Source organism: Triturus cristatus, chromosome 3_1 (assembly GCF_964204655.1).
Source record: "Triturus cristatus chromosome 3_1, aTriCri1.1, whole genome shotgun sequence".
NCBI classification, from domain to species: Eukaryota; Metazoa; Chordata; class Amphibia; order Caudata; family Salamandridae; genus Triturus; species Triturus cristatus.
In genome coordinates this window covers 426,038,639-426,063,980 of record NC_140583.1, presented here as the reverse complement: position 1 = coordinate 426,063,980, position 25,342 = coordinate 426,038,639, and the positions used below count along the sequence as shown (strand labels likewise).

The window sequence follows — 25,342 nt, the reverse complement described above, 5'->3', positions numbered from 1 at the left end:
CACGCCCCTCTGGGCACTCTCTTGAGGATTCTGACATTACGATGGATGGATTCTTTTGAGTGCGTTGGGTGTAGTGGTTAATCGTGGTTCAGTAAGTCGTGGTTAAATAGTTATTGGTTTGGCTTTGGTCGTTGTTTAGCCTGCGTGGTTCAGGCACTTGTGATTTTGTAGTCATACAACCTTGCGTGTGCTCGCTCCTTAAAACATGGTTCCATCGGCTTATCCCCCAATTGGCATATTTATTTATAAGTCCCTAGCAAAGTAGTACTACATGCACCCAGGGCCTGTAAATTAAATGCTACCAGTGGGCCTGTAGTACTTGTAGGGTCACTGACTTAAGTAGCCTTGCAAACTGTCTCATGCCTGCCATTGCCATTGCAGCCTGTTTGTGCCGTTTTATACTGTCATTTCGACCTGGCAATGTCAACCTTTTGCCAGGCCTAAACCTTCCTTTTTCACATTGGCGGCTGCTGCCATATGACGTGGGGGAACGTGTTGGGAATAATAAAAATTAAATGAAAACAGACCAAGCATGAGAGAAGCACCAGGATTGGCCTGAGCGGGCTGGTCTGATGCTCGCTCTGGCACAGGTAGTCTGTGCTGTTTCTCCACCTAGCTGTGAAATGCAGCTGGGTTAGAGAAACCTAAGTGCCCATATCAGTTTGGCCATCCTAAGACGGCCGGCCAAACCAACATACGCACTTACAGTGTCCACCACTCCTCCTATCTTCCATGGCCTTGCCCGGCCCCACCCTGCCTTAGATTGGCTTCGGCTCGGTCAGTAAAATAAAATGCTAATAAAAGTCTTTTTTTTGTTTTGTTTTTGCTGGCTCTCAGTGGGGTGATGCTCCTCTGCCATTAGGGAGGAGGTGCTGCTGCTTTTTAATACATTTAAGTCAACCCTAGAGTAGGCCCTACACAGCCATAGGGCATAGTGCAATGTATTTAAAAAGTAGTATATGTACTTTTTAGTTTTACATGTCCTAATAGTGAAAAACTCTTAAATTCGGTTTTCACTGTAGCAAGGCCTACCTCTCCCATAGGATAACATTGGTATTACATTATTACATATAATAAGGATCACTTCTAAATAGCAACAGGGAATCCATTCATGTTTGTTGTCTTTGGAACTGTAATGAAAAATCCTTTTTTATGGTAAAGTAAGATTTTGAATTACTATTTTGAAAATGCCACTGTTAGAAAGTTAGCATTTTCCTGCCTTAGCCATTTAATTCTAGCCTGTCTTTGGGTCATATGACCAGGTATAGTTGGCAGTTGGTCTATATGTATTCCCCAAAACAGTCACACACAATAGAGAGCGTAGATGTGCCTGGATGGGTAATCACTGGCAGGATGGGGGTGTAACTGAGCACAGCCCAACTTACACCTAAATAGGCTGTGTCCTGCCTTCACACAAAGGTTTGCACACCCCCTGTAGTTATTCTGGAGCCAGGGTAGGGGAGGCAGGAAACCTGAGTACTTCAAAGGCAAACTTATGGAAGCTGTTCCCACTTCCACACCCTACATCAATCTACTCACCCCCTTCACTGATGTTTCAGTACACTACATTCAACACCCACTCAACGACACCACCCCTACATCCGCCTCATACCCAGAGAGATGATATACACTCTCCGAAGCCAATCTCCACCCCTAGCACTGTCAAAATCCACATTGTCCCAACCACACCACACATCCACCTGTCTCACACTCCCTCACCTCCCGCCACTCTACCCGACCCCACGGCACTCCCCCTCACAGGACATCCACAGGACCTGTCCGCACAACAACGACCCAGACCACGACTCCACCCCACTCCTCACACATAGCCTAAGCACACCTCCCTTACCCATAGTCCATTCATTATTCAATTCACCACCCATATCTGACCCCAGACTTGACAAGATATTACTAGCACTACAAGTCAAAGATGACATCCAAACTCTACACAACTTGATTTTATACCAACCCAAAGTCAAACATCGTGAACAAGATACTAACATAAACTTCCGCAGCGACCACTCCACACCCTTCCAACAACCTCATAAACGCTCATCAAGCCATCAGCCCATCATGTGGAATACAGCACCCTATCCCAATGCCTCAACTCGTGCGATCCGGAAAATCAATCATTTATCAGCTAATGACTTACTCTCCCTACTCAGCTCCTATAATCCGCCACCTCCCACCCTCAACACAGCACACTCAGATAACCCACCTATTCAGTCCCTAATCCAAGCCATTCCCTCCAACACTCAGAGTTACAAAACAAAATGCAAGAGGTACAGTTGACTTTAATCTTACACGAGTCCCCATCACACAAGAACCCAGCACAACCGCCAGCAAAGCACATCTTAAATGCATACTCCTAAATTGTAGATCGGCCACAAAACATACAACCGATATTGCTGACCTCATACTCAACCATGATCCGGATCTATTAATACTGACTGAAACCTGGTTAAACGAGTCAGCTACGCCCATCCTCGATATATTAGTACCCCCAACCACATTATCACCAGACTTGATAGAACGGATAGGCCAGGGGGCGGTATTGCTTGAATACATCGATGTAATCTCTCAGTGAACCGTTCCCACTCACCTGCCTTATCCTCCTGTGAATACCTCTGTCTAGATATCATGAGCAACAGCAAACCAGTATACTTGCTGCACACTTTTTACCACCCTCCAGGAGACAATCTCACCTTCATTGAACAACTCATGTATATTATTTCCACAAATGCTGGACAACAAAATACCCAAATATTCCTCAGAGACCTCAATTGCGACTGGAATGACCTTAATGACTCAGCGGTCAATAGCTTCAAAGCTTTCCTCGCGGACCTTGACCTCACCCAAATCTGTAACAGCCCCACACATGATAAAGGCTCAATACCAGATTTAATTATCTCCAAAGCTGAATCCATTCAGCTTGAATCGATCCTCCCACGCGATTGGTCTGACCACCACATCATCCCATTCCTCGTCTATGAACCAGTTACATTTCTCTCGGTCCAACCCACAAGAACTAAAATATGGAAGAGAAACCTAAAAAATGTCAGTGCAGTCTAGTCACAAACTCCAGCCCCAACATCTTTCTCTCCTCTAAAGGACTAGCAGATGTTCAAGATCTGACCAACCACCACTTCCATTCCATAAACCTGGTTCTAGACAAAATTGCTCTCTTACAATTGAAGAGATCCTCCACAAAAGACTCTAAACCATAGTACAGCGGTTGACTCAATGAGGAGAGACTATCCCTAAGGTTAATTGAACGACAATGGAGGTCAACTTCCTCCGTCGAACAACTCACACTCCTAAGAACCACGAGAAATTCATACTACAGAAAGGTTAGACGCTCAAAAGCAGACTTTTTCAGCAACCAACTAGACCAAGCCAAGAATCGCCACAAAAAACTATTTGAACTCATCAAATCTCGGTCAAAAGATACTCCTCACCCCCCCTCAAGCTAACCCCGACCCACTGCTCAGTTGCGAAGAATTTGCCTCCTTCTTCACTGTGAAGACAGAAAACATAAAGTCGGAACTGCTCAAAGACTTAATAACCCACACAAACACTCACATTGACATGGCACCATCCCCCCCAGGAACCTTACCTTTAGGCTCACCAAAGCTCGACCTAAAAAATAACGCCTCCTCGTCCTCCTTCAACACCTACACCAAAGAAGATATACTAAAAACGCTAATGTCTCTTAATCCCTCCAACCACTTCAGAGACCCTCTCCCATCTTAAAGAAACCTACGGTTGACCCCTTGGATCTAAATAATTACCGCCCAATCTCCAACATTCCTACCCTAGCCAAACTCTTAGAAAATGTGTTAACATATAGCTTAATAACCACATAGACCATTTCAATCTACTTAACCAATACCAATCTGGTTTCCGGGCAGGGCACAGTAGAGAAACAGCCATGACCCACATAATAGATGACGCACTCAAAATCCGTGATCAAAACGAAGCTTGTCTGTTAATCTTGCTGGACCTAATATCGGCCTTTGACACCGTCAAACATGACAACTTGCTAGATGTCCTAAAGCAAAGAATGGGACTATCTGGATTAGTTCAGCTCCTTCCTGCACAATAGATCGCAAAGATTCAAGGTTAATCAATCGCTGTCTAAGCCCGTCCCAGTCACTTTAGGAGTCCCACAAGGATCTTCCCTCTCACCAACCTATTTAGGGAAATGCTCACCGAAAATCTCAGCTCCGCTAATGTCCACTATCACATGTACGCAGACGATACACAAATCAATTTAAAGATCCACTCACTAGAGGACATCAAAACTCTCAACGTAACGCTACGGAAAACCCTGACATGGCTGGCCGAAAACCATTTGAAACTAAACACTCTTAAAACCGAATTCTTCCTAATCGCTCCCCCTAACCAATTGACCATCATTCAAGACTGGATGGAACACCTAACAGCACTCATCTGCCAACCCCTCATCGTCGACTCAGCGAAATCATTGGGAGTCATTCTTGATAAAAATCTAAACATGCAGAAACACGTCAGCACTGCGCAACAAAAGAAGCAAACTTTCAGATGAATACCTTGAGAAGACTCAAAGCCTTCCTTCCCGCAAATGACTTCAAACTGGCGGTTTAAACACTAGTAATCCCAAGAGTGGAATATGGTAGTGCTTCTCTCTGCTGTCTCCCCAGATCAAAGACTGCCCCCCTTAGAGCCTCAATCAACACAGCAGCTAGACTCATCACAGACTCAAAAAGAAAGTCACATCTCCCCTGACCTCAGAGCCCTCAACTGGCTACCTTTCGAAGCCAGGATCCATTTAAAAATCTCATGTTTGACATACAAGGCCACACATCACAACACTCCAAGTTAACTGGCACAGAAACTAATACTCTCCTGCGGCAGCAGATCCTCCAGGAGCTCCAATAACCTTCTACTGAAACCACAACGTTTTGTCAAGAAGAAAACCTTCTCGGGAATGGCGCCTAGGATTTGGAATGCATTGCCCACAAAAACCAGACGTAATCTGTCTTTTGTCTCTTTCAAAAAAGAAGTGAAATCTATTCTCTTATCGAAATTCACAAGCTCTGTATATAACGTGTAGTACCATTGTGTGCATCTTTGAACTGTTTGTTCCCTATATATGCCTGAAAATTGCTCTGATACCCGCAAGGGTCTTGTCTGCAATCTATAAAATCTTCAAAATAAACAAACAGAATAAAAAGAAGGCACTAGGAATAAATATTGGACCTCCGACACCACTTCTTCAGTACACTTCTGGGCCTGTGGAAGAATCTGCCAGGAAGGGCTGCTGTGCTGTTGAAAGGACTGACACTCTGATAGACTGCTGCTCTGAAGGACTGCCCTTCTGTGTTGACCTGCTGCTCTGCTTCCCTCTTTCCTGAGGAAGAAGGAGTGGATGTATAACCTGTACTCAGGGCCTTAAGAGTGACTCCAAGGGCTATTCTCTTGTAGCCAGCACCTGGACTCTGTAACTGTGAGTCCTACTCTGCCACGTGGTACCACCCCAGTCCTGTACTCAAGGAAGTGGACCTTTAAGTGCTCTGCCAGCCCATCCGTGGACCCAGCAGAATCGACGCATCATGTACGCCACATCACATACGCTGTGGAATCGCGATCCCTGGGTCTGCTCTATGCGAGTTTGGGCGTGTTTGGGCTTACTGACCTATGGTCCTTCGTGGCTGTTTGATGTCTGGGCCCTGCTCTTCAGGCTTCGGTCCTCTCAAGGATTTACAGGCTGGATTGCTGGCCTGCAGTACTACCCCAGCGTCAACTAGGTTACTGCCGCTATCCTTGTCCACTGCCAATGTACCGGACTTGCTGGTGCAAGCGGGCAGGCTCAGATGTATAGTAGGGTGGTTGGGTGTGGGGGTAGTGGTGGTTGCGCTGTGCGTTGTGTTCTTGCTTGGGGGTATGTCATCGTATTTGGGCCTCATAGAACCTCACTTGTGGGAGTGGTTCCGGATAAAGTGGATTCCACCAATTTTCAGCACGTCTTTGGCACATCGCTACCCCCTGGAGGGGGTCCCCTGATAACCATGCAACTTCAGCAGGATTGGACTGCTAGCGTAAGGTCAGAGATTTCTGACATTTGTCGTGTGGGTGGAGGGGGAGGCGTCAGCGTGACTAGGGACAGGAGGTAAGTTATCAACCGCTGTTGGGAGCTCGCACTTTCATTTTTCTGTGATTTGTCATTCTGTGAAAGTCCTGGTTGGGGCGAGAACCATTCCTGGTTGTTTCTGTCGTTATTTGGGGTTGACTTGTGTTGTTTAACAATCCCTAAAAGGAAGTGTCTCCACTGGGAGGAGGGGGATGCTGTGGTCGTTATTACCAACACTCTAGATTTTGTGTCACAAGACCCCACACTGTTAAGCAACCTTCATCCTCCACTATTTTCTAAGTTAGTTAAATGTTACCTTTATTCCTATATCAATAGTATGGATAAGTGAAAGACTGCAGGAGGTCCTGTCCTCACGGTCCTGTCCTCACATAAAAGTCCACCAGCATTGACACTATGCTGGAAAGAGTCACTGGGGTTGTGGCCAATGAAATTGATCAGAAAGAATGTAGTCTGAAGTTGGGTCTGTCATGCAGCCCCAGAGAAGTGCTAGATCAACACGATATCGCTGGTAGGGGTGTGGAGAATGCTTTGAGGAAAGGTGGAGCTGCAGCCGCTGATGAAGGCTCAATATCCACGCCTAACGTCCCTCTAGCCACTAAATTAAATGGACCCTTTTTTGAGTCCTCACAGTCTTGTTTCCCTCCTGAGCCAGCCGGAAAACCTAAGAGATGTAGCAGGTATTCTGCTAGAGAAAAAGTACATCCGGAGGTATCTGCACAGGGAAAGGAGCAAATATCGTTGAGCGTGGGACATTCTGATCTTGAGACAACATTCCAGTAGTTAGTGACAATCATAGATGACCAATCTAGCCCAATCAGAGTGCGTCTGGACTCAATTCAATCGCGTTTAGCCTCCTTATTTAATACCCAATGCCATCCAGTCAAAGGGGGGATTAATCACCTGACTGCCCCGAATTTGCCCAATACTGGGAAGAGCCATTGTATGAGAGCAGGTCCTAATAGCCAAGAAAAACAAGCACAGTTGTAGCCCTTAGTAAATTCTTCTGGCCGGGTGCAAGGGGGCATACTAGTGTAAAATGTGGAAAGGATGGTGTCAGCCAAAAACAGATCGCCCCGCCCAGCAACTATCCGTTGTGGCACCTCTCCTTCCCGCTGGTCATTGTAAACAAAGGCTTATGGACCCCCAAATCAAGCTTGCACGCAGTCAATCCTTGCGCCCAAAGACTCCATCTTACACCCAAATCTACCCTTATCTACGCCAGATAGTGGCTATCTTGACACGGTTCCTTCCCTTACCCTGGGAGCAATGGAATAAAAAAATTAGCTAATTCGTTAAACAAAGCACCAGTGTTACTCTTAAGGAGGAGCAATTAACTTTGACTGTGATAATATAATCATGGCAAGATGAGTAGACTGGCTGGGTTTAATTAACAAAACTGTTGGTGGGGTCTGCTTTGTGCTAAACGTTATGTGACCCTAAATAGCTAGGTGATTGATTTATTGCATTCAGGTGTATCCATTAGGTTTTTTCTATCCACCCCCTCTAAGGCAAGGGATAGAGAACCTCAGAAATATGTGTCCAAACTATAATGTCCAGGTGGTTCCACCCAATAGACGTATTGATTCACCAGTGGAGTTGAGGAACAGATGATGAACAAGTTACTTACCTTCCGTAACGATATATCTGTAAGAGACATAGATTAGTTATAGATTCTTTACCTTGTGAATTACCCGCAGGCGTCAGCCGTCAGCAGTACCCCTGCGTGTCGAAAGGTGGCTCCGCATTCGTCGTCGTAGTCGCCGGAATGACTTCGCGGCAGCTACTTAGACGCCGCCCTCGCACACTGACGTCAGTTCTGTACACGACTTTCCACGCCAGAAGCACAGAGCCATGCAAGACACTGACCACTGGTGCGCAAAACTAGGGCCCTGATCGCAGAACGGGGAGGATGGGTGGGGCGGTAAGGAATCTATAACTAATCTATGTCTCTTACAGATTTATCGTTACTGAAGATAAGTAACTTGTTCATCTGAAAGAGGCAATTAGTTAGAGATTCCTTACCTTGTGAATAATTACCCCAGCAATACCAACCCCGGAGGTGGGTCTGCAAACCAAATTCACACCAGAAAGTCCTGGAGAACAGAACAGCCAAAAAAGCTGTCTCTCTGGACTTGGCTGTCCAGGCAGTAGTGTTTTGTGAACGTTTGCAGAGATGCCCATGTCGCTGCCTGACAGATGTCGTTGAGGGGGACTTCCCGTCCCAAAGCAGTGGTAGCTGCCATTGCCCTGGTGGAATGGGCATGTAGGCTCCTTCTTTGCCAAAGAATAGCAAGTTTTGATACACAAAATGACCCATCTAGAGATGGTCCATTTGTGTATGGCCCAACCTTTTTTAGGGCCCATGTAGCCAATAAAGAACTGGTCATTCAGCCGGAATTGTTTTGTGTGATCCAAGTAAAATGAAAGAGCACGTTTTGGATCTAGACGGTGGGGCCTCTCTTCCTCCTTAGAAGGATGCGGACACGGAAAGAAGGTGGGCAAAGTGATGGTTTGACCAATGTGGAAAGAAGTAACCCTTTTGGGAAGAAAGGATGGACAAGTTCGAAGGACAATCTTGTCCGGATGAACAGCCAGAAAAGGAAATTTTAAAGAAAGAGCTTGGAGCTCACTCGCCCTGCGCTCAGAGGTGATGGCAACCAGAAAAGCAGTCTTTAAGGTCAGAAGCCTAAGAGGACAGTTATGTAGTGGCTCAAAGGGAGCACACATAATATACGTTAAAACTAGGTTTAAGTCCCACTGGGGCATTACGAAGGGAACAGGAGGAAAAAGATGACTAATGCCCTTAAGGAAGCGATTTACAACAGGGTACTTGAAAAGAGAAGGCTGATCAGGAAGCCTAAGGAAGGCTGAAATGGCTGAGAGGTAGTTGTTTAGAGTGCCCAGAGCAGAGCCCTGCTGGGCCAAGAAAGGAGGAACAAGAGAACCCCAGAAAGAGGGGCAGAAAGGGGATCCACAGCCTTTGCTGTGCACCATGCAACAAATTTGTTCCATCTGCAGGCGTATACCGTCTTAGTGGAGGGATGCCTGGCTGTCAATATAACATCATAGACTTCGGGAGGAAGATTGAAGGCTGTCAACTGTCGCCGCTCAATCTCCACACAAGGAGGTGGAGACTGGACAGGTTCGAGTGGAGGACAGTCCCCTGCTGCTGTGACAAAAGATCCTCCCGAAGAGGCAGTTGGATTGGAGGATCGATGGCCATGTGTAACAGCTCAGTTTACCAAACTCTTCATGCACAATCCAGGGCCTCCAGGATGACTTTGGCCTGGTCATACTTGATCTTCTTCAGCCCTCTGGGCAGAAGTGGTATAGGTGGAAAGGTGTATAGAAGACTTGCAACGCCACTCGTGACAAAAAGCGTCGCCTAGCGAGTGCCGCCTTGAAATTGCTGACATTGCGTGTTCTCTTCGGTGGCGAATAGATCTAACCAAGGCTCTCCCCACTGCTGAAAGAGACCTTGCACCACCTACGAGTGAAGACGCCATTCGTGATCCATCATGCGCCTGCGGCTGAGTTTGTCCGCCCTGGCGTCCAGAGAACCTGCCAGGTGTTGAACCACCAGGGATATGCCCTGATGTTCCATCCATGTCCAGAGAAGGAGAGCCTCTTGACATAGGGTCCACAACCCCACCCCGCCCTGTTTGTTGCAGTACCACATGGCAGTGGTGTTGTCCGTGAATACCTGCACTACTCTTCCCCAGACAGAGGGAAGGAAGGCTTTGAGTTCAAGACGAATCGCCCGAAGCTCCAGAAGATGGATGTGAAGCCCGTCTCCTCCGGAGACCAGAGGCCTCTGATCTTTGTTTCCCACTTGTGGCCAACCCATCCCAGAAGTGATGCATCGGTCACCACTGTAAACTCCGGTTGGGAAAGGGAGAGGGATCTGCCATTGACCCAGTCCCTATTCGTTAGCCACCACTGCAATGGGTGTGCAGTGCCCTCCGAGATCTGGACGCAATCGGACAGGTTCCCCAGATGGTGTGCCCACTGGAACTTTCGGTCCCACTGCAGAACCCGCATAAGTCATCTGGCATGATCCACCAGCAGGATCCAGGAGGCCATCAGACCCAGAAGCCGCAGGGTCACCCTGACCGAAACCCAGGATAGAGGCTGAAAGAGCCGAATCATAGCCCGAATATCCCCTACTCGCAGCTCAGGTGGATAGATCCAAAACTGTGTTGTGTCCAGAACTGCTCCGATGAAGAGGAGCTTCTGAGAGGGAGCCAGGTGTGACTTCGGCACGTTGATAGAAAACCCCAGCGAATGCAGGAGGTCTGCCGTAGTCTGGAGGTGGGAGACGACAGCCTGGGGCGAGCCTGCCAGCCAGTCGTCGAGATAAGGGAAGACTGGAACCCCTGATCTGTGCAGATGAGCTGCAACCACCGCCATCACTTTTGTGAACACCCAAGAGGTGCTGGTAAGGCCAAATGGGAGCATGGTAAACTGAAAAAGCTTGTGACCTACCGTGAACTGCAAATAGTGCCGGGGGCGGCAGGGTTGGGATGCGAAAATAGGAGTCCTGCAAGTCCAACGCTACTATCCAGTCTCCAGGGTCAAGGGTAGAAAAGACCTGAACTAGTGTCAACATTTTGAACTTCTCCTTCCGGAGGAAGCAGCTGATGTTCCTGAGATCCAAGATAGGACACAGGCCTTTGTCCTTCTTGGGCAAAAGAAAGTAGTGGGAATAGCAACCACAACCTACTTCTGGGGCAGGAATTCGATCAATGGCTCCCTTGGCCAAGAGAGCTGTAACTTCCTGTTGGAGAAGGGCCAAATGATCCTCCGACATGTGATGGTACTGAGGTGGCATGGCTGGGGGGGTGGTCTCAAAGGGGAGGGAGTAGCCCCTTTGCACTATTTATAAAACCCACCTATCCAACGTGATGTTGCACCAGTGGGGGAGGTGATGGCGAATCCTGATGCCCACTGGCGATTGGTGGCCCTGAAAGGTCAGACTAGGAGGGTTTGGAGGATGCTGCAGAGGGGGCTGTGGTGGACTGGCCCGCTCGCTGGCCCCCAGACCCACAATGGTGGGTCGCACGTACCCAGCCGCGCAGGGGATGAACAACTTGCGCCGGCCTGTGGCCCTGGGTGGAACGTGGAGGGACACCCCTTCCGTAGCCACGAAAGGGGCGAAAAGCACACTGCGCAGGACAGGTGGTGGAGAGGCCCAGGGACTTGGCCTTAGCCCGAGAGTCCTTAAAGCTCTCCAGCACGTTGTCTGCTTTGTTGCCGAACAGGCGATGGCTATCAAAGGGCATGTCCATAAGGGTAGCCTGATCATCCCCGGAAAAGCCAGTCGACCTCAGCCAGGCTTAGCGTCGAAGGGCTACTGATGTGGAAATCGTCCTGCCTAGCGAGTCAGCGGTTAACAGCCCACAGCATATAGTAAACTTGGCCACATCTCTCCCCTCCGCCTGCACAGGAGAGCACGGCCCGGGCCTCCTCCGGTCACTGGGGCAGCACCTGCGCTACTGTATCCATCACAGAGTGGGTATAAGAGCCCAACAGACATGCAGTGTTTACTGACCGCAGTCCCAAGCTGGAGGAAGAAAACATCTTCTTCCCAAGGTGGTCCAGCTCTTTGGATTCCCTATCAGGTGGTGCTTTAGGGAATGCGCCTTTGGACGTTGAAGCTTGGACCACCAAGCTCTCAGGGGTGGGGTGTTGGGAGAGGAAAGTGGGGTCGCCTGGGGCCGAGTAGTGGCGTCGGGCAATCATCCTATCCACTGGAGCCCCTATGTTGGGCCTGTACCAGGTGCTGAAAAGGATGTCAGTGAGGGCTTCATTAAACGGAAGTAGGGGCTCCAAAGAGCTCGCTGCAGGTTGAAGCACCCCTGTCAGAAGGTTAGGTAGCTCGAGGTTGAGAGCCTCGGCCGCCCTGCGCAACACCACTGCGTAAGACGATCCCTCCTCCATAGCCACGGTAGAAGGAGACAACATGCCAAGGTCTGGGGAGGTGTCCATACCACTGGCTTCCCCCAGCTCGTCTCTCCAGTCCGGGTCATATTCCAGCTGGTCAGTCAAAGGGTTTCCAGACCCGTCCCAGTCCTCCTCACCCTCCTCTTGTTGCCAATCTGGCCTGAAAGGAACACCAGGGTGGAACAAGGGCACAAACGTACCCATCGGCGCCGGATCCGGATCGGGGTCGGTGGAGGCAAGGGTCAACGCCAGCTGGGGACAGAACCGGCGTTGGATGCGGTGCCAGTAGGATCAGCGCCAGGGGAGGCGTGACAAGGTCGACCGGTGCCGATCTGGATCCAGGCCTGGATCCAAGGGGATCCTGCGGGGTCTGGCCGAAGCCGCCGGCGTCAAAGGCCCAGGGTCCCCAACTGAGTCCGCGAGGCCCGAAGGCTTGCCGGCAGAGTCGGGCTTCCCAAAGATGGCATGCATTACTTCGTAGAAACTCCAAAGCTGGGCAGGTGTCACTCCGGGGAGGGAGGGAAACTCGGAGTCGATCCAGGGGGCTCAGTACATGGAGCAGTGGGAGGGGCACCGCCTGCATTCCTCGTCGCGTCGGGAGAAGTCGAAGAGCGACAATGCTTTTTTGACTTCTTGTTGTGCTTCGACTTACCTGAGGAGTGCGAAGACTTGGAAGAGGACTGGTGGTGGTGGCTCCGCAACCGGTCCCACGACCTCCCGCGCGACAGGCACCTCAAATGGCAGAGAGCCAACTGCCGGGCCTCGAGGAGCTTTCGGGACCGCTCTCGCAAAGACTTCAGATTCATGGTCCGGCAGTCAGAACACGACTTGGAGTCGTGGTCACGTTCTAGGCAAAACAGGCACATGCTGGGCGGATCCGTCATCGACATCAACTGTCGGCAGGAACCGCAAGCCTTGAAACTGGGCATCCCTACCCGCACCAGGAGTCAAGGACTCAAAACGGTTTCGACAAAAGTCGCTCAAAAAAGTCAGTCAAAAAGTGACTGGAGGTGCCTCTCTCTCCGGGTCTGCGCTGGCTAGTGCAAAAAAAGAAAGAACTGACGTCAGCGTGCAAGGGCGGCGTCTAAGTAGCTGCCGCGACATCATCCCGGCTACCAGGACGCTGAACATGGAGCCGACCGACTTCACCTTTTGGCGCACAGGGGTACTGCTGATGAAAAATTTCTCCGGATCCAGTCTGTTACCTGGGGGTAATTCACAAGGTAAGGAATCTATAACTAATTGTCTCTTTCAGATTCCAGCCATTAGTGGATTTGGATGAAAATAATTGACTTGTTTCTGTACCTGTGAGCCCTGCATAGAACATGGTTGGGCTCCCAGTTGCTAGTGTAATTATGAGGCTCAACGAACCTGAAAACCAACCTGCCCTTTTAAAAATATGTCGCTGGAAAGGGAGAGAATGTGCTCTTGTTAGAAGTTATTGGAAAATACCAGACTGTGGGATTACAAGAGACCTGGGACCCAGACAATTGTTTTTATTTGGATGGGTACACCTCCATTTTCGCACCTGTGGGCAGGGCGACGGGTGGTCTCCTCACATTGATATCACTTAGTTTAAGTTGAACCCTTCCCAAATTACTACAGTGTCATAGTAATAAACTAGCAGTTCATTTAGATTTTTTAGGGTTTAACAAGCATACGGCTGATACATTTCTATAATTCTTTTGATCAGGTAGGTACTATAGAGCATTTACGCACCTTCAAGGCATTTTTACAAGCTTTTGAGGAAAAGCACACATCATCCTATTTGGTTATTTTAATGGGTGATTTCAATTTACACTTATGTTCGCTAGGTTCTTATGATTATGAAAACCACCCAGATTTAGACTCCATTTGGGGTGATCACTTCCAATATTCGACCAATGGAAGTACCCTCGATGAGATTTTAGCAAATTTTAATCTGATTTCAACAAGAGAGGGTCGGAAGGGTCCATTATTCCTAAATTTAAAGGAATGAGGGCAAATACGGTTATTGATTATATGTTTGTGTCAGCCTATTGAGCCCAGTTTATACGTAGTTTTAATGTGCAGTAGTCTGAGGTTAGTGACCACAACCCCCTAATCCTATTTTTGGAATACGGGAGACCACTTACTCCATTTAAAAATATTGGTTTAAACAACAGTGATATTGCTCCGCCAGATCATTGGCGGAGGTTAAGATGGATTTAAGGTTTTGCATGACTCTTTTTTAAACACCTTTTATTCCACTTGTGATGTTGAGTTTAGGTGTTGTTTGAGCAACACTGGGGACGACAAACTTTTCTTAAACGCATACAGATGGATTAATAAACAGATCAGGAGTATTCTTAGGCCCACTAGGAGATAGATGGCTAATACTGGGGAGAGATGGTTTGCCTCAAACTGCTCAAAGGCCCATAAGAACCTGATTATGGCCCTAAAGAAAGTCCTTGGTGAAAGGGTGGAGAAAGCTAGGAACCAGAAATATTATAAACATACTATAGCATCCCCTATGAAAGAGATCAAGGAGAAAGCTTGGGAGGTTCTTTTGAACCCGGATACCCTTAGTAATAGCGCATTATTTTGGGAAATCATTAACCGCCCCTTCTTCACAGGAGTAGCAAACAGTATAGTAGTTTGCACAATCCCTGCGGACGCTTGGGTAAAATACTTCTCTGAGATCTATGGCAGATCAGCAGAGGCCCCCCCACTCTACCACTGGGTCCACAGAGGGAGGTTTTTAACCCTTGTTTTACAGTGGAGAAAGTAGGGAGTGCCATACAAGCTATGACCTGCTGACATTTTTAAACATGACCCACCGGTCATTTGTGTCCTTTATGTCCCTAGAATCCCAACTAGTTTGATCCTTGATAAACACTTTTAAGGCTTGTGTACAGCAGACAAAGCCTCAATCAGATACTGACAGCAGGTTCTTTCTCTTTTGTTTTTCATGTTCAATTGTGTTCTGAAGTCTCTGGAGTCTTACTTCTAGAAGTAACTCACTAGCGACTGGTACATTAAATGGATTCCCTCTTTAATAAATCCTGCTAATGATAAGTAGCACTAAAAGGTTTGCCATCATGATGAGTATACAGGATTATTCGCATACCTTAAATGCAGAAGGCAAACAGCCCAGCACTGACTGCAAGCACAGTTTATGTTTTTGAAAAGCATCACCTTTTGTGTTTTTCATATAATTTTGAAAAGCTGGGATGTTCTCAGTTAACAACTTTGATAGAAAGAGAAGAAGTTCATCAAAAGTAGTAATGTTCCTCTCTCACCACAAAGGACGAAAATGTTGCTTTTTGCACTGATTTTCAAAACCATTGTAAGAAAAATATAATTGTGTACATTAATATAATGTTTAAGAAAAAAACCTTGAGAATAATTTCTCCATTTTGCACATACAGTCTTTCTATGTTGAAATTGCCAATCTATACACAATGTGAGTATATGACTCAAAGCACGCTATCAAAACTCATATTGAATAGTAAGTAAATTGTCATACTATGATAATCATAATACAAAAAAAAGCAACAGTGGGAGAACTTGGGTTGTTGAGGGGGGTGTTAACCTTATTCAAGCAACAGTCACAATCCATATCAGGGTAAACCACAAAATTCACTAAATCAACCTGTGCTTAACCCCCGTCGCCTTTAAATTATGCTGACATCTATTTACGTGAGACAGGGTCAAAGTTGAAAAATGTTGCTGATTGAGATGGAACGCGAGTTGGATATGAAAAGTGAATTACGGCCAGTCGGTGCATCCCTTCTTACTTGAAATTCCAACAAACAGGTGGGAGAAGGTAGAAGTTCAGCCGGCCAAGGCTGCAGGCGGTGTACGAGGAGGAGGCATCATCATCAGGGAGGCTCTGGATGAAGTCCTGATGAAGATTTCTACATTCGGACTTAGTCTCTTTTTTGGAAGTTGAAAATCTCCAGTGGGATGAAGCCTGAGGCTTTTGCTGGCGAGAGGTCCACGAGGTCTGACACCCCTTTGGTGAGGGGGCCGCTGAACAGGATTTGCTGTCGCGCAGAAGAACGTAACAGGAGCTGCCACAAAGTCAGTCCGAGTGGCAATGCACCGTGGGTGGATAGGTGAGCAGGTTGGTCCCTGGCTACTCTCAGTTCTCAGAGCAGTTTTTAGTCAAAGATTTTCAAAGTCCCATGTTTTGGATTTTGGCTATCTGAGCACCTTTATGACCACCACCTAGGGTCCAGGACTGGAGGGGCACCACTTGGAGGTTAGGACTCACTCAGGCTGGGCCCAGGTGCGGGTTTAAGATGGATGGAGTTTTTTCTATTCTTGAGTCACTGATTAGGAGGCCAGCCAACTAGCCCTTGGAGTCACTCTGGTAGTCCTGGGTTCGGTAATAGAACAGGGTTCAAGCAGCAGGACGGCACTCTGAGGATTTAAGGCAGGCTTCAGGTAGCAAAGCAATCTTTCCAGGTGCAGCAAAGCAGTCTTTTGAAGTACACGGCAGGTCACAGCAGCAGGCAGTCCTCAGAGTGCTTCTGCAGGTGCACAATGTGTGCTGAAGAGTGAGTCTTAGGGTCCTATTTTTACACCTGGTGACTTCTTTAAAGTAGGAGAAGTTTCTAGAGCATGCCCTATGTACTGCGTGAAGTTTCCTGCCTTTCCTGCCCTGGTTCCAGGCTGGCTGCATGAACAATGCAGTTTTGACAAGTCCTTTGTGTAAAGGCAAGGCACAGCCTATTCAGTTGCAAGTTGGGCTCTGTCCACCTCAGCCACCCCAACCTACCAATTATGGCCTCTCCAAGCACACCTAATCCCTCTATTGTGTGACTGTCTGCCAACTACACCCAGTCATGTAGCCCAGGAACAGGCTGCAGGCACAATATAGGGCAGAAAAATGCCACTTTAAAAAAGTGGAATTTTTTTAAATTGTAACTTAGAATCTGACTTTACCATTAGGAGGATTTTAAATTAAAATCTTTACCAATAAAATATAAGTTACTATATGTAATAAGGCAACTCAGGTTTATCTTATTGGAGAAGTAGGCCTCACAGTAATGAAAAATGAATATAGGAGTTTTTCACTACCAGAACATGTAAAATGTACATGTCAAACCTTTTAATTACAATGCACCCTGCCCTATAGGCTGTCTAGTGCTCACTGTTGGGTTGTTTGCATGGGTGAGTATTCCACTGCGTGACTGAACCTCGCCTACTAGAATGTACAGGCGTAGGTGTAGAATTCTGGAGGGTGGAATGTGGTACACTCGTGCTGGGACGCGTTGGCGAGGAGGCAGTTGTACCATGGCTCTCCTCCTGTCTGCCGGTATGAAGGGTCCTGGGTTTGGAATAAAGCCTTCTTAAGAAGTTCCATTGTGTGTCGGGTTATTACTATCACAAGAATTCTGATGACGATTTCCAGGACCATAGAGGAACCCATCACCTTCGGCCACAAATAAGAAGGTTCAATTTCACTAGGTGCTAGTGCATTTAATTGAGTGGCGGCCACACCGGCAGTTCAAAAGAACATTAGTGCGATTAGTGCGGCGGCTGGAAGTTGTTGTTTTTTTTTTACAACTTATTTGGCACAGCTCTTACGAGTGCTAGGTTCCCAACTGCCATTAGTGCGACGAGTGCCAGAGTAGAACGCACAAGGGAAACGCCACGAGGAGAGTCGTCCCATCCCCTGCACAGCAAACTGGAAACCAGCACGCCCTTCAATTGTTGGTGCGTGAGGACACTTACCAGCATTGTGACGCGCACCAGAGCTGAGCATGAAGACCACGTGGCGCATGAAGAGTCCTGCCGACAGCAGCAGCAGCGTCTGAGCACTCGGCACTGTGACACGCGCGTTGGAGGCTAGAACGTGCAGGATCAAGGAGGAAGGAAACGTGAGCATGTGTGCTCACGCCGATTCGGCCATTTAAGGAGGTCGCGGCCTGCATTCGGTGGCAGGCACACCATTATTGTGAATGAGCTCAGCCTCAAGGCATTTGCATAGTATTGATAATGGTGATAGGCACACCCGCCTGTAATGTCTGAAAGATGTCAACGTCTTGCATTTACACAGTGCTAATAACAGTGAAAGGCACACCCCGCCTATCTCGTCTGAAAGGAGTCAACGTTCTGCATTTGATCAGTGTTGTTAAGGGTGGTGTTGTTAACGGTGATAGGCACACCCTGCCGATCACGTCTGAAAGAAGTCAACGTCTCACGCTACTTCTAGCACACCTCACAAATATATTACTGGTAGTCTACACGTGACGGGCACACCCATTTTTACTCACTGTTGTGATCTGGAGGACAGTTGTGTGTACATATTAGGGAAATATGTAATACATACTGAAGTTTTGTTTTAATTGTTTAGTTACAAAAGTATTTAGCAGCAAGTTAGATTATTACGTTTGGGACGTAGAATTTGTGCAGCATGGAAACCATGAATTTGTCAGCCCCACAACCTTTCATGATAAAAGAGGATGAAGTCAACAGTTTAAGGTGGGAGGAGTGGAAAGCCTATTTTATTCATTTTTTTTAATTTTTGTAGAGTTTTATATAGTGCAAACTAGACCTGGGACATCAGGTATCAGAACGCTTTACATGAGCACCAGTTTCGTTACATGAGGACACATTCATTTTTGTTAGGCATGGGGAGATTAAGTGATTTTCCCAGAATCACAGGATGTTGAGCAACGTTGGTGAGACTCAAACACAGTTCCCAAGCTTCGAGGTCGACCACTCTAGCCGTAAGGCTACATCCTCTCCCCATTCATTACATTGAGACCTTTGAGAAATTAATACCAGAAAGGAAGAAAAGCACGCTATTGCATTGCTTGGGCCCGGGCGGCCTCAAAGTATACATTTGCATAGAAAAGAAACCACATTCTTGAGATGATGGTGACATTTTCAAACACGTGGTAGCGGACTTGGATGCATATTTTGCACCTACAGTTTTTCAAGGCTATAGACCGGTACAACTTCTACCACAGAAAACAAGGTCGTAGTGAAAAAATTGAGGACTACATTGCAGCCTTGAAGAAGTTGGCTATCTCTTGCATGTTCGAAAGACTTGAAGAAGAACTAGTTAGGGACCAAGTTATAATGCACTGTAATAATCCAAGCTTACAGGATAGATTGTGGGTACAAGGGGAGTCGAGCTTACAAGAAGTCACTGCTATCATTCGTAAATCTGAACTCATATCTAGATGTGCGAAGGCAGTGGTCAATTCGGCAAAAAGGGAAAGCGTTGATGATACCATGAAGTTGGTAAACAAGAAGTTACCAAAAAAGGACATACCTGAAAAACAAAAAAATGAAGAGAGAGTTGTGGGGAAGAATAAGTTTAGGATGGATGATTTGAAGGCTAAATGTTATGGGTGTGGAAGTTCTGGATATCTGGCACATGATAAAAGGTGTCCTGTGGGTGGGCAGAAGTGCCAAGGGTCACTTTGCGTGTGTGTGTTGTAAATCCAGGGCTGTCAAGTGCATGGTGGAAGAACCAGAAGAGGAATGTAACTCGAAGTTGAATATGGAGAATCCCCAGATTTTTTGTGTGCTGGAGGGTGATGTGTTGTGTGTGGAGGGAAACAAGAGGAAGAAAATTGTGTGCGAAGTAGTTGCGGGTGGTATTCAGGTATCATTGGTGGCTGATTCCGGGTCCCCATTTACAATCATTAATAAGGAAAGGTGGGGAAACTATTTTGTGGGAAGATTGGGCCAGATCTGGATGAAACCGATATTTCTCCTAAAAGTTTCACGGGGGAGCCTATTGATCTTTTAAGTTTCCGAAAACACCTTTTGGAATTCAAGTGTAGGAAGGCGGAGTGCAAACTATACGTGGCTGTGGTTGGTCCGTGTGTTTTGGGATGGTCGGATCAGGGAGATCTGTGCATAATACTAGATCCCAACAGCCCAGAACCTGTTCTTCTTGTAAAGAAAGAGTGCGGGGACAAGGTGGACGTGGTGAAGAAATTTCCTAAAGTGTTCTAAGGGAAAGTAGGACAGAAAGATTACTTACCTGGGTCACAAAATTAGTGCTAGAGGCATTAGTCCTAAATCTGCCCTTGTAGACACAATAAAGAAGGCACCTGTCCCCCAGAGCAAGGATGAGGTACGCTCCTTTCTAGGATCAGCTACGTTTTACATGAAATTTGTGCAGAACTTCACAGAGAAAATGTATGACATTAAGCAGATGCTATAGAAAGGTAACAGTTTTAATTGGTCTAAGGAGTGTCAAGCTAGCTTTGAGACTATTAAGGGGAGGACACTTGCAGAGCCCCAGCCCTCCAAGGTTTTGATCCTTTGTGTAAAACCTTTGTTACCACTGATGCCAATGGAAAGGATTGGGTGCTGTTTTGTCACAATGACAAAAGGAAGGTGGGGAACACATAGTTGGTTTGCCTCCAGAGCGCTCACTCCCTCTGAAGATAAGTATTCCATCATTGTACAGGAAATGTTGGCATGTGTCTGGGGCCTTAAACATTTTGGGCAGTTCATTTGGAGTAGTAGTGTGGTGTTGAGAAGTGATCACAAACCTCTCACCAAAGTGCGCACCTCGCAGGGTTTGAGTAATGTTTTGCCCAGGATCAGTAGGTTATCCATGTATTTACTAGACTTTGTGTACATAGTCGAGTATGTTCCGGGTGCACGCAACAGAATAGCAGATTTTTTGAGTCGCTTACCCTTAGAAAACAAGGAGAGTATTAAATGTGAGTGGGATGAGTACTGTGTAGTTCTGGTAGCCGGAGAGGATTTGCATAGTTTGTTACACGGAGGAAAACTTGTCCCTTCCACTAAGTTAAGAGAGCAAGTGATCAGATTGTGTCACGAGGGACACCTTGGGATTTTAAAAACTAAGAACAGACTTAAAACAGTCATACTGGTGGGCTGGGGTTGACAAGGAGATTGAGAGAGTAGTCAGGGAATGTGTGAGTTGTACTAACTCAGAAAAAACCTTAGTCACATTTAAACCGCCGCTACTTCCTATAGGGGTACCAGACATGCCTTGGGAGAGAATCGGGATAGATATTTTTGGTCCTGTACAAGGTAGTGATTGCAACCCGAAATTGATTTTGGTAGCTGTGGATCACTTTTCAAAATGGCCTGAATTCCGAATTATGACGAGAGCAAATTCTGAAGTGGGTGTGGATTTTTTAAAGGACATATTTAGTCGGAAAGGGTTGCCAAAAGACCATAGTTTCTGATAATGGAGGACAGTTTACATCAGAATAATTTGGAGCATTTGTAAAACAAACTGGCATGACCCACAGAACCACATCTTTGTATCACCCAGAAGGGAATGCAAATGGGGAACGCTTCAACAGAGTCATCAAAGGCATTATTGAATTATCCAACAGAAATAGCATGCTGTGGGAGGAAGAAGTGAGGAAGATGGAGGCAGCGTACAGGTATGCAAAAAGTACTAGCATGGGACATAGCTCTTTTGAACTGATGAGGAGAAGATCAGTTCGCACCACGGACAACATGGGTTGGTTAAAAACCACTAGCATGGTTGATTGAGCAGCTTAGGAGGTGAGGAAGCGTATGGTGCAAGGAGAGGAAAAGTACAAGCAGAGATACGACTCGTCTAATGGAGTGAAAAGAGTGGATCTTAAGGTAGATGCAAGACAAAATAGACCTGGTAATGGGTTCATGGCAACATATATGCCAATAATGACAACTACTGACTATGTAAACTTTTTTTACTTTTGTATACTGAAGTTATTTACTTTTAAGCTTCAGTAAAACACAAGTACCACATAGGCATCTGTAATGCAAACTTCGCTGGCACACACAGAACTGGCACCACATTTGTATAAGCAATGCAAACATCCATCACATCAGCAGTTGTCATCTCTACATATTGAAAAGAGTCGCCGTCATAGTGGTTCCTTTCAATGTACGAAATGTCTGGTGTAAGGCTGCCGTACACCAAAAAGTTTGCCATTTGTTTTTCCAAAGTAAGAGTTTGTTTTTGAAAAACAAATAGGCAATGACCCCCACACCTTGGGGGCTTTTCTCCCACGGTGTGGTGGTCATTGGATTTTTTTCTGTCCCTCACCACCAGCTTTTTCCTGCTGGTGATGGGCACGAAAAAAGGCATTTACTGTCCACTCTAAATAGGGTGGATGGTATAAGGTTCTTCCTCTGATGGCCCCGACGCCACTGGGCCGTCTAAGGAAATATTCCATTGACAGAGTCAACGGGGGCTCCATCAATGGAATGCTAAAGAGCTGTCCATCTTTAAATGAGTAGGAGGACAACGATTCGGCAGGGAGGATAATCCGTCGCATTTGCAACATCCTGTCCACCAAACAAATCAAGCCCATAGTCAATTGTAGGTGAGAATGAAAACCCCAGAGGTCCCTCCCACAGTGATCATCCACCCTGGGCACGGCCAGCAGTTCCCATGAAGACACAATTCAGCAAATACATGCCTTGATTCTTCACCCAATCCGGCTTCAGATAAAACCTCATTATAGAGCGTCCTAAATGCTCAAGAAGCAGTGCAGTGGGTGTTTAATGAGGTAGCCTTTATCCACAATATAATTTGGCTCTTTCACAACACTATGGTTCCATAAATCAATGTTTATAGGAACAGTATGTTACGTTTCGATGGACTGTAACTGGGCGTGCCATCTAAGTAGTATTCCAATGGCGATAATAAAATTCAGTGCTACAATATTGAGAGGTATTTTTTTCGAAATAGAAGCATACAGCGCGGTAGAAACCATTTAGAGGAAGCAATGCTCCCTGTGGCTTTTTTTCATTACAGCCAACATTAAAGAAGAAGAGAAATAGAGTGAATTTCTCTGAAAATTGTTTCCCAGAATGAATTTGTGCTACTTGGAGTATATGAAGACATTTTTGAATGAATAGAGTAATTTAAGATTCTTAGAATCTAAAGAATACGCGGTTCTGTAGTTACAAAAGGCATTAGAATGATCTGTCTTTCTAACTATATCAAATGCATTCAGAATGACAATTTCTTCTCTGAGAATTGCGATTGCATGGGGACAAACCCCTTGTCCAAAGAAGCTCCGCATTCCAGAGAAAAGCGAAAGCAGCTGAAGTGGACACCAAAGGGTCAAAAAGTGATTAGTTGACAAATTGAAATGGCTTCTGGGCACAAGGTGAGCTCCCATGGCAGTGCCCTTCACATCAGCCTGCGCTGCTGCTGCTGCTTCTACCTTTCTTAGGGGCGGGATTCGGCATGGTCATCTTGCTGGCCTTGTTGAAGAGTCTGCGGAAGCCTCGATTCCCTTCCTCAAACTCGTTTTCTTTGATGGTGGCTTCGAGGGCCAGTCTTTCCTGCTCGAGCTTCTGCAGCTCGTCTGTTGGCAGAAGACAAGGGCATGGTTATTGCTGCCGGCTATCGGTGGTGGAGCGGTCTGAATATTTCAACATTTATAGATGGAAAAACAGTACGCGTGCACCCATTAAACATTTGGACTAAAAAGCACAGATTTCAACTGTTAAACATAAATGAATCTTTAAATTCACTCTACCCCTGACTCACCTTTATGTCATGATAACTCTACACCATTGTGTATTGCCTGTAGGTCCTGTCTACGCAGTGCTCTGTTTTTCTCTCCCTTTCGACTTGGGTTTGTGCTACATGTATTTAAACATATGTATACATCACCCATACATGCATATTTTAATGAAAGAAATTAAGTATGGGGTAAAGTTCCCACTTATAAGGATACTGCAAGTCACCAAGGAGTTCCGTCATCAAATAAAGGAACAAGGCGGCTGAGCCCCTCTATAAGGTCTTGGAACTCCGAGGTGACTTGCAGTATCCTTCTAATGTCCTGTAGTGGGTACTTTATGCATTATAATACATAGTCCCTCTATCGCCCTTACTAAAGACCGTTTAAACCCTCAGTCAGTTGCACTTTCATATGAAAGTGGATGTTTGCAGATAGGAAGAAACGATGCAGTGCAAAATTAAACACACCAAAAAGCAGTTAGATGGTTATTGCAAAACAGTTTTTACAATCAGTTTAATACCACACACATTTTTTTGTTTATTGCTGTATCTTAGAATGTGTAGAAACATGCATAGGGAGTCTAGGTTTGTCTTAATTACCTAAAGAATGAAAAAACATGTAGCCACAAAAACCACATTTTTGCTTATCACTGTTTATCTAAAAAACAAAATAGAAGAGGGAAAAGCCAGGTTTTGTTTTCTATTTTTTAACCGCAGCTTTAATTATGCTCCGTGTCCTGCTTTTCCCGTAGGCTGCTGGCTTTGACAACAGGCATAGTGAGGTCAGAACTCAACTGTAATAAGTTATTACAGTGAGCATAATTTTTTTTATTGCAGGCGTCTAGAGACGTCAGAAGTCGCCTGTAATAAAGAAATTATAAACGGTCTTTTATACAGAGATTGCATGCTCGCATGTATTATAATGCAAAAACAACAATTGATGGACAGAATGCAGAACAATGTCATACATTCACCCCAGTACAGCGATCTGGGCCTAAATCCATCGTTTTTTTGCTCACCATGCCATTCCAGTTTGAACCCAGCCATATGCAAATCAGTCTTGACCCTGTGCCCCATGGGAACAGTCCAGCCCGAACTGCCAAGCCAGGTCCTCCCTGGACTCGAAACAAGCATCCTAGGACCGGTTTCGGGCTTTCAGCCCTCGTCAGCTAGGATAGCTTGATTCCAGTGGCATGGAGAGCAAGGGACTCACGTCTGAGCATACCCTACCCACTCGGGGTGACAAATGCAAAAACAACAATTGATGGACAGAATGCAGAACAATGTCATACATTCACCCCAGTACAGCGATCTGGGCCTAAATCCATCGTTTTTTTGCTCACCATGCCATTCCAGTTTGAACCCAGCCATATGCAAATCAGTCTTGACCCTGTGCCCCATGGGAACAGTCCAGCCCGAACTGCCAAGCCAGGTCCTCCCTGGACTGGAAACAAGCATCCTAGGACCGGTTTCGGGCTTTCAGCCCTCGTCAGCTAGGATAGCTTGATTCCAGTGGCATGGAGAGCAAGGGACTCACGTCTGAGCATACCCTACCCACCCCATAAGTTGGCAGGGTATGCTCAGACGTGAGTCCCTTGCTCACTTTGCCACTGGATTCAAGCAAGCCTGGCTGAAGACGGCTGAAATGCCAGAAACCGGTCCTAGGAAGCTTGTTTCTGGTCCAGGGAAGGCATGGCTTGGCAGTTCGGGCTGGACTGTTCCCATGAGGCACAGGGTCAGACTGATTTGCATATGGCCATGTCTGAACTGGGGTGGCGAGTGGGCTAAAGAACGGTGATGGATCAAACCCAGATCTGTTG

General features: G+C 46.5%; 1 protein-coding gene across 4 annotated transcripts in view; it reads right to left on the bottom strand.

Moving 5' to 3' along the window:
• SLC12A1 (solute carrier family 12 member 1) overlaps positions 1-25,342 on the bottom strand; it is a 381,560-nt gene that overhangs the window by 41,712 nt on the left and 314,506 nt on the right. For all 4 annotated transcript variants that reach the window (XM_085644206.1, XM_085644209.1, XM_085644207.1 and 1 more), the window contains one exon: positions 23,221-23,364. In XM_085644206.1, the coding sequence (XP_085500332.1) occupies positions 23,221-23,364 (144 nt within the window). The remainder of the gene's footprint in view (positions 1-23,220; positions 23,365-25,342) is intronic.